Raw genomic sequence first — 12946 nt, forward strand, 5'->3', positions numbered from 1 at the left:
CGATCTAATTGTAGCCTGAGTACGCGTCCATAAAGGACATGAGATCGTGCCCCACCGTGGCATCTACCAACTGGTCAATCCTTGGGGCAGGCTTTATTCAGGTCGGAGAAGTCTATGCAGGTCCGCCATTTTCCGTTGGGCTTCGGGACCAGCACGAGGTTGGCGACCCATATTGGAAACTTGGCTTCACGGATAAAGCCACACTTTTTGAGCCAGGCTACTTCTTCTTTTAGGGCTTCAGCCCGGGTCATTCCTAGGCGTCTTTGCTTCTGGGATTTGGCAGGAATGCTTTTATCCAGATGAAGTGTATACATGATGACACTCGGGCTGATTCCCACCATGTCCTCATGGGACCATGCAAATATGTCCAGGTTATTTCGCAAAAACTCAGTCAGCTCCTCCTTCCTCTTGCTGCAGAGGTTTTTTCCGAGCTTGACCATCCGTGATGGATTCTGCGAATCAATGCTCACTTCCTCGAGCTCCTCAATAGCCTGGAGCTCAGATCTATCCTCCCCTATTCGGGGGTCAATATCCTCACTTAAGATGACATTTTCCCCTTCGTTGCTTTGAGGTTTTTGAATATCAGGATCAGCTGAGGGTTCCTGAGATTCCTCTTCACCATTTTGGATGGCCATTGCCAGCTGCCCGGGTTTAGATTTTCCCTTCATGGAAATGCGGTAGCATTTCCTGGCAGCGAGCTGATCGCCATGGATAGTGCATATTCCCATGGAAGTAGGGAATCTCATTGCGAGGTGGCGAATGGAAGTGACGGCCTCAAACGCCATGAGCGTAGGTTGTCCCAAGATTGCATTATACGCAGCAGTGCAGTCAATGACCACGAACTCGAGGAGTTTCAATACTGTTCGAGGTCCTTCTCCCAGGGTGATCACCAGCTCGATCGTCCCTATGGTCGCCGATCCTTCTCCCGAAAAACCATATAACATCATGGAGGTCGCCTTCAGCTCGGCGACGGTCCAACCCATCTTCTCTAATGTGGATCGGAATAGGAGGTTCACCAAGCTCCCATTGTCGATCAGCACCCTCCTCACCCTCCGATTAGCGAGCTGAACTACCACGAACAAAGGGTCATTGTGAGGGAACTGGACATGGCCCGCATCTTCCTCCGTAAAAATGATCGGTTGCTTTTCCAATCGCTATTGTTTTGGCAGGCGCTGCTCCGGGACGAACTCTACTCTGTTATGAGCCTTCAGTTCATTCACGTATCTCTTCTGGGCACCTCTACTCGTGCCAGCCAAATGCGGTCCTCCAGAGATGGTGGATATCTCCCCTCCAACCAAGGGAGGAGGGACGTCCTGATCTACCCGAGGCCCGGGCTGACTGGCCGGGACTTCTGGAGCAGGTCGACTTGCTGGAACCCTGTTCCGTGCGTATTGAGCCAAGGGACCGGCTCGGATGAGGGTCTCGATCTCATCTTTTAAATGCCTACAATCGTCAATATTGTGGCCAACATCGTTACAAAAATGGCAAAACTTGGAGGTGTCTCTCTTCCCCTTGTGGTGCTTTAATGGCTCCGGCCTCTTCCTGGGGACTTGAGCAGAGTTGGCTAGGAAGATATTCTCCCTAGACTGGATGAGCTCTGTATAAGTCGCATAGACGGGCTTGAATTTGTCTATGGACTTATTCTTCTTTTGGTTGTGTTGGCCACCTTCACCATTCCCCTTTCTTTTGCCTCCACCGAGCTAGTTGTTCTGTGTGACGTTTTGGGTCGCTGCCACGACCTCCGTCCCTACTCCAGCGGGCTAATCAGGGACCTGGCTAGTTCCTGCAGCTGAGGCTTTGGCTTCCTCCTAGTTTATCAATTCCTGGGCCCTGTTAAGGAATTCGTTAACCGAGCTGACTCCCTTCCTTTGTATATCCTTCCAGAGATCTCCTCCAACGAGGATTCCAGTTCTCATGGCCATGAGCTTGGAGCTATCATCCGCGTCTCTGGCCCGAGCAGCGACATTCGCAAATTTGCTCAGGTAGGCCTTCAGAGTTTCGCCGGGCTATTGCCTCACGTTAGCCAAAGATTCAGCCTAAACACGTGCAGCCTGGGAGGCTCGGAATGCCCTTTTGAAATCTGCCGAGAAAGTCTTCCATGAGATGATTGACTGTCTTTTACCTTGCTTGAACCATTGCCTGGCAGGTCCAGTCAGTGTGGAAGGAAAGATTAAACATCTCAGCTCGCGGCCAATGTTGTGGGCCATCATTAGGGTGTTGAACATCCCTAGATGGTCCGATGGGTCTCCGTCCCCATTGAACTTTGACAAGTGTGGCAAACGGAAACCAGGTGGGTAAGCCGTTGCCGCTATGCTGGGGGCAAAGAGCTCCATCTCATCCCCAGAATCATATTCATCTTTTTCTTTTTCTGACAGGAGCTTCCTCATCAGCTCCTCCATCTTAGCCAGGCACTCGAGGGTTTGGTCTTGATGCCCTTGGTTATTCCGGGGCTGTTCAACAGCTCCGGACCCATTGTACATATTTGGTGGGTTATTGCCCCTCCTATCTTGAGATAGGTTATTTGGGGCATTCCCTCTGTTACGTACTTCGGAAAGGCCCCCCCTGAGCGAGCGTGGCTATCTCCTGCTGGCTCCCATCTATGAGAGTTAAGGCGATCTCGCAGGTCGCCTCCCTGGGTGGTACGATGACTTTGTGCCGAACTCAAACGCTGACATAGGTCTCCCCCAGAGAGATCGCTCCGGCGACTGCCGGTCCAGTGGCTTTTGCTAGATAGGCTTGGAGTCCGCCCTTGGTGGTGATGATCTGGGCTTTCCCTTGGCGCCCTGCTACGCCGCGAAGGTCCAGTTGACGGCAGGTTTCTCCTGCTACTTCCGTAGGCTGGAATATCTCGGACAGGCCGAGGAGGAGATGGATATCTGATTGGAGATGGAGGATGCCTGACTGGAGAGGCGATCCTGGTTCCGTCTGGAAGAATCAAGTTTGGTGGGGGCCTCTCGGCCCTGCCAACCTTTTGGTCCCGAGCCTGGCGATCTGGACGAGGCGCAGGATGGTTGTTGGGGACGGGCTGATGCTGCGAGCCCTCCCCGGATCTCCTTCGGAAATTTCCTCGAGCTCCCCTGGGCGCTCTCGAGGATGGTTGGGAACTAGGATTCGACGTCCTGACCAAACGACTGTATTGTTGTTGCCTGGCTCCAGGCACTTCTTCGAAGCTTGCCTCTCGATGGTGTGATGAAGGAGTGGAGTTGGCTGTCGGAAATCTGTCCGAGCGGCCATGCCTGGACCGGTTACCTCGGCGAGACTTAGGAGCCTCGCCTTGCCTCTCTCCGACGTTAGCGTCGGTTGTGAGAGGGGATAGTCGGGCCAGCACATCCTTGATCTGTTGGCTAGCTATTGCTAGCTGGCTCCTTAGCTGGGCATTCTCCATCTCCACTGCCGTGTAATAACACGGGTTTGGATTAGGTGGCCGGGGTGCCGAACTTCCGGAGTCATCTTGGCCCGCCGGCTGCTTTCCTGGCCGCTGCTTGTTCACCAGGGATGGCAGTATGATGAACCTCCTGCCCATCATGCTGTTCTGCCTCGTTACCATGCCTGGATCGAGTAGTCACCATAGTTGGATGTTTGCGACAGCACTTAATCGAACTTGCTCTCAATGAAAGCACCAAACTGTTGACGCGGTTCTTTGCCAATAGGAAATTAAGAAAAGAAGAGAAAAGGATTAGTGCTTAGGTTGAACCGAAACAGATATATGATCTTAGGAAATGAAATGGTGACTCAAGACACATTTTTTAAGTGGTTCAAAGGTTAAAATCCTTCTACTCCACTAGTCAGTATTATTGCTATGTTCTGGGTATACGATTACAGGGTATTTCTTACAAGAGAGAATCCAACCCTTATTTAATCCCAAGGTCTCCATATTTATAGGAGAAGGCACCTGGGAGTTGGTAAGAAGGTCATCTCGTGACCTTCTTACCTATCGTATCAACTCTGTGACATTCATGATTAATTCCTAAACCTAACACATAAGTGTGGTCAAATCAATAGGTAAGGAGATAATGGGCCGCACGGCCCAACCCAGTCGTGGGTGTCTGAATACGCACGTTCCTGCTGCGTGTCCGAGAAGTCAGGGGCATATCAGACACGTGATGTCTGATATTGCACGTTTACCTTGCATGTGTTGACTTTACAAAGGGACATATCCTCCAACTCTAGCTCGTACCACGAGCTGGATACTTAACTTGACCTTCGGCCTTCAAAGTCCGGACTCAGTTCTCAGGCGATCTTGGTGAACCCCGGGGTTACCTCGAGCTAAGGAGGTATGATCTTATGATGGAAGCTCCGGTTTTGGGGATGCCCACGAGATAACCATGATTAGGCCGCAGCTCAGCTCGCTAATCAGCCCGTGGGAAAATCAAGGCGTACAAAACTCATCAACATTGCTTGACTTTCATGAGATTTAAGGCTTGTTCAATCCCAATTCTCATTCTACTTAGTCGAAGCTTCAAGCAATTGGGAAGGCTTGGAATATAGATTTTGGACAACAATATTAATATTGTGTATAGGCCTTCGAATTTCCCCAAGTTTGTTAATTCAAGTTGCTTAATACAAAGGTTGTATCTCTCTAATGCAAATCTTGTATTTTGTCATTCTATTATGTTTTTCATTGTTGGTATTTATGATAAAATTTATCTTGCTCATCTTATCATCATTTAATAATTTAGTTTCTTATATTCAAGATTAACATTCATATCATAAACATGTTTATTTGATTATCAAGAATTGCACTCATATTTTAAATTTGAATCTTGATTAACATCTAGGGTTTTGAATATTGTATTATTATCATTATTCATTGTTGATTTGCAAATAGTAAAGTCATATATTCCCAACACACAATACCAATAAACCCATTCCAAAATCCTCATATCAAGACCTCTTCCATCAACATCAATCAAAGCATGACAATACCCAAAAACAACCAAATCACAACCTTTCATCATTAACCTATATGAACCAAATCATAAAATACCACAAAAACCATAACCAAGAATGGATTCACACTACAAGAAAATAATCTTGTTGCTACCGAGTTTTTAGCTACTAAATATTATTAGTAGCAATTATTTGTATTTTGCTACCAAAATATGGTAGCAAAAAGATTTAGTTGCAAAATATTAACAAAATAAGACCAAATGCTTCTACTACCAAATTTTTGGTAACTAATTAGTATTTTTAGCTACCAATTTTTTTTCGTAGCTAAATCTAGTGGCGCCAAAAGATAAAATTGACAATTTTTTATACTATTGGCTACCATTTTTTTTGGTAGCAAAATTGAAACTTTTAGCTACTAATTTTTTTGGTAGCAAAAAATAAATTTATTACATCTTAATTGTAAAAATTTGCGCTACTAATAATTTTGTAGCAAAAAATCAAATTGTACTTATCTTTAAAATATTTATAATAACTATAATTCTTAAAGGATAGTAATTATAATTATAGATATATAATCCATATATATACACTAACATATAACATAAGTAATTTTTATCATTCATATATACTATAAGATAAATTATTAAATATATATAATAATCTTCAATACGTGTGTTGATAGCATAAATATATATCTACCTATATGTTAGGCGACTCTTTAAAATAATTAAGAATATATTGTATTGTGTAGATAACATATATAATTAACATTTCACAAAAAAACATATATAATTAACAATATAAATAATTAAATGCATGGTCTCACACACGTATCTTGTATCTATAACCGTCCTTCACATGATCAAGTCTCTCTCTCACACTTTATCTTACCACTATTCACTGTTATAAATCACTCAAGTCTTGTAAGAGTGAATATAGCTAGAATTTTTTTTTTTTGGAGCTTTTTTCTTTATTTTCTCTTTTATTGATCATATTAAACTTATGTAATCAGAATATTATCCTAGAACATCTTTCACTTTGTTGCTCAACTATCTCACTGTATAGTTTTCTATATAGACGACTATGAAAGTGTATATATTCAAATAATATTTATTAGATTAATTAATTAGTTTCAATTTTTCTCATATCTTTTATTCTTGTCTGTTGACGTTCTTCCATTTTTTATTTCCTTTGACATGTTTTCCGCTCTAATTAATCATTATTATCGTTGAAGGTTTGATTTGAGAGTCTTTGAAACTATATCTATGCTTCAACATTTCATTTGAAACTACTCAAGTTCTTTTTGGTATTACATATTACCATATGGTTGAATTTTTTTTTTCTTTTTAAGTAATTCAATTTGCATCATTTCATTGTTAATTTTGTAGGCTTTGAGGAAGATTATCGACCAAAGTTATAAGAGATTGGAGACATTAGTCAATAATTTTTTCTACACTTTGCAGGAAAGCTTGTACTAAACACTATCCTGTAAAAAATATTTTATAAATCAAGCATTCTTCCATTGTATATGCAATGTATTTGATTTGAAGTTTGTATATATTTATGTACAATATATTAATTTATTAAATTTTAATTTGAATATTTTTTATGATCTTTGATAATTTATATTAAAAGAATTTGAATAATTAATTATTTAGACATAAAAATAACCAAAATATATTATTTATATAAATCACCAAATAATTAAGAATGTTACTCTATGAACAATATCATATTAGCTACCAATTTGAAAGTTTGTTGCTACCAAATTTTACTAACAAAATAATATTACTAATCCTTCTATTATTACATTAAAGTAATTTTCTACCAAACTTTGGTAGCAAAGAAATGTTTAGGGGATACCAAAATCAATCATTTTGCTACTAGATATAATATATTTTTGCTACTAAAAATTTGGTAGCAAATAAAGAGCAATTACTATAGAATATTTTAGTAGCTAAAAACTTTTAGCGACGGGGAATTAGCTATGAAGTAGCTACCTATAATTTTGGTAGAAAAAAATCTATTAGCTACCAAAAATAAATTATTTGCTACCAATTTTTTTGTAGTTAAAAAACATTTTTTTTTGTAGTGTCATCCAATCAATAAAAGTAAAGAAAACCATTACCTTCCTTGGTAGAAAATTAAGGATTCAAAAATTCAGCCACCACTTGATTACCCCTAGGGTTTCGAAACCCACACAAAGAAGAGAGAAGCAATCATGAATCTTGGAATCAAGAGTAAGTAAAATCTAACAAAAACACCATAAACAAAGTACTTACCTTAGGGATTTCTAACCTTAGTCACCAACCTTCTAAGTTTTTGCACCCTAGCTATTTTTCTAGATTGTACAGCAATGGTGGAGAAATGGAGTGGAACTAATCTAATTTATTTCTATAGGAAGTCCCAGCCGAGATCCTAAAGTTATATGGCAATTAAAAGGAAAATACTCATTCTTTGATTCTACTTTAATTTTCCTCACTTTTAAAATTAAGAAAATCAAAGAAAGAATTATCAAATAGGAAACTATCACTACACCAAATACCCCTTTCCATAACATATAAATATAATAGTATTGAAAAAGTATTATCATACATCAAATAATAAAACACTTGGTGGGAAAAAAAATTGGCGGTACAAAATTTTGGAGCCCGCATCTTAGTAAAGTCTTCTACTTTTTACTTTTTTATTTGCCTCTACTTTTTTATTTCCAAACCTCTAAACAGTTTTGACCATCCCTCAAGCTATACCCAGTTAGGGTTACCGTCTTCCTCTTCTTCTTCTAATCAATTTTCTTAAACCTAGTTGAAAAAATTGGTAAAGACCGAACCTTGAACACCACCACCTCTTTCCAACGCAACCTCCTACAGGAGCCTCAACGAATGGAAGGAGCCTCTCAGTCGTCGGAAGAGCAAAGTCGGATACCGAGTGATAACAGTCGTGCAACGATGAGGTGCTCTGACCATTCTAGTGACGAAGCCTCTCCGACCATTCCAGTGACCGAGTGATAACGGTCGCTGGAATCGCCAACTCAGTCGAGGATGCTCTACTAACTCGCTCAGGATCGAATTCATCTCTAGGCTTCCCGACAAGGTTCGTTCTGGTCCTGACATTGAGTCCAGTCCCTACGATATCGACCTAACTCGGACCAGTGGCTTGAGGGGAGGTTTGTTTCAACTTCAATTAAAGAAAACTCTGTTTGGTTACTGAGAAAATGCGCTCAATATTTTTATGTTCTTTTTCTCGTCGAGCATTTGGAAAGCTTGCATTTCTCACTCTAAGAGATGATTCTGGGACAATTCAGGTATCCCCACCTCAGCTTTCTGTCCTTGCAATGATCTTGCCATCTCTTTGTTAGATGGATACTTATAATAAAGAAAAAATATAATAATAAGATGTGATTAGGTGGTTTAGTTCTTAAAAGCATGTCTATTTTATGGGATGCTTGATCTAAAATATATAAGTTAGTTACCCTTTTTTTTTTAAAAATGGGGTGTTTTCCAAAGTTTGTAAATTTTGGCGGGTAGGGATGGTTTCATCAGAAACTTTCTATAAATCTTTGCTCACATTTAGTATGGAAGAATCCTCACTCAAGTTGTTCAATGTTTGAAACAGCTTTATTGTGAAAAGACGAGATTTTTAAGTGATCAGTTTGACGAGCTTAAGAATCTTGTTGATATTGGTGGCATACTTGGTACAAGTGGCTCAATTAAGCGAACTGAGAAAGGCAAGTACTAAAAAAATTTATCTTTTGCACCTATTTTCGATTAGGTGCTGATTATTGAATTTATAGGTACTTTTGGGTGAAGCTATTCTTACCCTATTTGTATTGGAAGCTACTTAGATAAACCAATGCCATTTATAAAATAAAGCCATTGGTTTTGACTGGCTTCTTACTTTTTTTGTGATTTCCCTTTGAGGTGAGAAACTAATTGAACTTATTTTTTTGTTTCTTTAGGGGAACGTTCTGTCTATGTGAACTCTTATGCAATTCATACAAAATCTCTACTGCCCTTGCCAGATAAATACCATGGTCTAACTCATATGGATAAGCGTTACCGGCAACGGTAAGTTGAGTTTTCTATTTCTTTTTCACAGTTTGAGTGACAGTGTCTCTTATGGGAAATAACAAATTGTTTTCTACTGGACGATGATAGCCCACAATTCGTTGCAGTGGTTCTTGCAAAAGACTTGTCAAAATGGATTTTTAAATAAAATATATATTTTTTCGGGTATACTTGGTTATAACTGAACTTTACTTTTCTTTTAAAGGTACATTGATATGATTTCCAATCCTGAAGTAGCTGAAGTATTTCGGAAGAGATCAAAGGTAAGTTAGGCTAAGGAGTAATTAAAGACCTTAAAGTTATTTAAAGTATATGTTCTTTCCAGAAATAGTATTTTTATTAACTTGAGGACCTTTGAACTATCTTACATGATTGCTTCAAGTGTACTTCGCTTCTGATGAAGTATTTGAATAGACAAAAATAGCATTAAATGACCTTTCCTGAGTTGAAGCACGGTTCATTGGATTTTATTTTTTTTCTAAAGAAAAGGTTACAGGGATATAATTTCTATATTAAGTTCCTTAACAGCGTTAACAATTAAGGAGATAATTTATTTATGCAAGTTATGGATATTTTATCTTTCTTTTGAAAAAATTTGCTCTAAATATTAGAGTGCTTACGGTGGTTGAATGTATTTAGCAATTATGGAGTTGTTGAAAACTTGAGCAAAAGAAGGATGGTATACCAAGTTGTTTCTAGTTTGGGCATTTTGAAGTATACCTATATAAATTCAATATTATTCCCTGGATAGAGTAGTTGAGGCATCTTGCTGTTTATACATTAAAGATGTTTTGCTATTTTTTCTTTTTGGTGGATTAGATTGTATTAGAGTTACGCAAGACAGTGGAATCTTTTGGATTTCTCGAAGTTGAACCTTTAGTTCTACAGGTTTGTGGATTTTCTAACCGTTTTATGGTCATATGGTTCATATCAAGATTTAGCATTTCTATAATGGAATTTGACTTTATAGTTTGGATGAGTTCTTATGTAAGATTATCGTTACTTTTGGTGATGCTTGTTCAATTGCTTAGCTTTTGTTCTTGGCCAAGATACAACTTATAGAATACCCTATTCTAGAATTTTTTAAAAAGATAATGTCTAGTTTATTGTAAAGATGACTGGAGGTTGAACTGTTGAAATACTTAGCTGGAAATTCTTTTGGTTCATATTTTATAAATTTTGATTAACTGTATTCATTTCCATGAATATTTTTTACTTTTTCTGTATATGACAATTTTCTGGTGCCTTAATTTACATACATTAGTATTGTTTCTATTTGAAGGTTGGTTTTTAATTGACTTAATCGACTAGGGAGAAGCTGGTGGAGCAGAAGCAAGACCATTTGTTACCTACCATAATTTGCTAGGAAGGGATCTTTATTTGAGGATAGCAACAGAGCTCCACTTGAAGAGGATGCTGGTGAGGATTTAAAGTATATTCATTTTCTTTCGAGTGCTATACTAACATGCATAATCTCTTCTACCGCCCCCTGGTATTTCCAAGGTGTAATTTCTCCAGTTTAACTTGGTCATTTTCCCGAAGCTGCTTTCTAATTTTTATTCATTAGTTTGTGTGTATATGTCAAATTTTATCACTTCCATGGCAGTATTGTTTTGCTAAGCAAGTTTTTTCTGTGTAAAGATTTTATAAAACATTCGCTGTTGCCAATGTAGATTTCTCAAGGCTAACAGTATTTATAAGAAATTCATTTGTCTTTTAATGATAATTCTTGAGCTCTTCTTTATATCTGTACAAGAGAACACATACAGACAAATTCTTATCCGTCTCTATGCCTACACCAAATATCTCCTCTTTATAGATTTTACTTTTTTTTTTATATTGGTTTATATAACTATTCCCATTCATTAGTTTATTAAAGTTCTCATTTCTTACAATATATATATGTATAAATGTATATATTTATCGAGAGAGAGATGTGCACAGTGTGTAGTTTTCTACTAAGTACTCTCAGTGTCAACATTTATAATCTTGTCCTTGAAGATCAATGCATATTTGCATATCCATCTAATTTATTTTTGTTTTTTTCTTTTTGGTTTGTTCTACGAAACTTTTTCACTTGCATGCACGTTTTTGGTTCCCATTATAAAAAAAAATTGACTATCGTCATTTACTTTTCTCTCCATATTATACATTTATGGTTTTTATTTCGTAAAGAATCTGTATTATATCTTGTTATTAGCTTGTTGTTATGTCATCTCTTTAGAAGTATTTCAACCATTGTTTTCATTTTCTTTATGTTTGCTTTTAGTTTGGCTGGTAATTATTCCAAGTCAACTAATACTCATTTTTGGTGTATACATGACCTTTCTGCATCTTCTTTGCCATGCCACTTAGTCTCAAATTTGGGTTTGTTGAATTGGTTGTAGTGTCTTTTATAGGGTTATGTATATTCTTCCCCATGCCATATATGATATCATGGTTTGTTTGGATTGATTCATGTTTCTTTCTTGTTCATTTTATTTGGTTGTTAGTTGTATTATTGTTTTGCATTAGTGACCCAGATTCACATTTCTTTCAACAATAGCTTTGAAAATATATGTTATATCAACTCCAAAAATTAATGGGTTATATTTATATATATTTTCTTGTTTATCTATTTATCTTTGACGTATATTAAATAACATATAACAATTTCTCATGGTTGCCACAACTACTATATTGCATTGTACTTTAACTTTCTATTATGTAGCTAACCCTTGATTTCTCCTTTTATGTTCTGCATAATTTTCTGTCTTTTTACTAATGTAATTTGTACATTTGTTATGTGTGGAATTGTGGTAGCTGAACCACAATATTGGATCCAAGGGTTCTTTTTTGGGGTTTGGTTTCTTGGTTATTTATCTAATTGTCTTTGTTTTATGGTTATTGTTTTTGTTCTATTATATGTTTTGCTCTTCTTTTTTTTAGTTTGAGTTTCTATCAGCATTTTATATAGCATCATAAAAAAACCATTGCATTAGTATTACTGTTATTTACACAAAATAACAAACCACGTTCTAGGGTCCTCTTTTTTCTCAATGACGTGTCAGTAGCACATATTGAGGTATCATACATTGTCAATGAAATTTTAGGATATTTATCATATCATGACTGGCATTTTTGTTGAACTTTACTAGCTCTATGATGTTCAAGGTCAGTATCCATTTGCATTGTTTATGAGTTGCACTATATTTTATTTGAGTTCCATATCAATTTACTTTTTTTATTGGTTGCAGGTTCGACCCAAGGAATTCTGTGTTGGAGTGGTCCATTCTACTTATTGACAACTTGAACCGAAGGTCTGAAATTCTTACTGCTGTTTTCCTTTTGAAACTTAATAGTTATCTTGTATGATGAATTGTTTGCAGTGGATCAATGGAGTTTGTTGTTCCCCCAACAGACTCATCTGTATTTTTCCCGATTTCTGTCTTATTGTAGAGTCCAAGAACTTTACTTAGCTAGTTAGATAGTAGTATTATAGTAATAATAGTATTATCTTTATGACTGTGGATTTTTGGTTCAGACCGGAATTTATTTGGACACTCATAGTAGTACTTGTAGATTTTCTAAGTTTAACCTATAGTTTAAGAATATTAATTTTAACCTAAGGTTTGATTAGTATGACTGATATTGAGGATAATATTTAATATACTATAAGGTTTAGATAAGAACCAATAAGGTAATAGCACATGTCATGCATAGGTTTATTAATGATTAAGTATTTTGAGGATTAAATTTATTAAGGTTAAAATTTGAATACCCTAAGGTCAGTCAGCAGCTTTGAAAACGTTAGAGGGCTTAGTCAAGGCTGTTTACTCAATTCAAATTAAGCTAAAAATGTGTAATTTCGTGTTTAAATAATTAGCGTATGCCGATATATCCCAGCTATAGGGGGCGATATATCGCAGCACGAAGATACGAAAAACACAAAACATTGCACGATTGCCTCGGGCATACTAGCCCAGGCGATATATCGCCTACAAGGGGCG

The 12946-nt window shown here is 37.6% G+C and overlaps 1 protein-coding gene across 1 annotated transcript; it reads left to right on the plus strand.

Annotated features, from left to right (window-relative positions):
* The first annotated feature begins 8104 nt into the window (after positions 1-8104).
* LOC133832616 (lysine--tRNA ligase, chloroplastic/mitochondrial-like) lies at positions 8105-12395 on the plus strand. Its single transcript, XM_062262933.1, has 9 exons — positions 8105-8194; positions 8464-8617; positions 8849-8957; positions 9163-9220; positions 9777-9845; positions 10269-10376; positions 11227-11234; positions 12194-12256; positions 12326-12395. Exons 1-9 carry the CDS (start codon positions 8105-8107, stop codon positions 12393-12395), a joined length of 729 nt encoding a protein of 242 aa, XP_062118917.1.
* The last annotated feature ends 551 nt before the right edge of the window (positions 12396-12946 follow it).

Source organism: Humulus lupulus, chromosome 4, assembly GCF_963169125.1.
Source record: "Humulus lupulus chromosome 4, drHumLupu1.1, whole genome shotgun sequence".
Taxonomy (NCBI): Eukaryota; Viridiplantae; Streptophyta; class Magnoliopsida; order Rosales; family Cannabaceae; genus Humulus; species Humulus lupulus.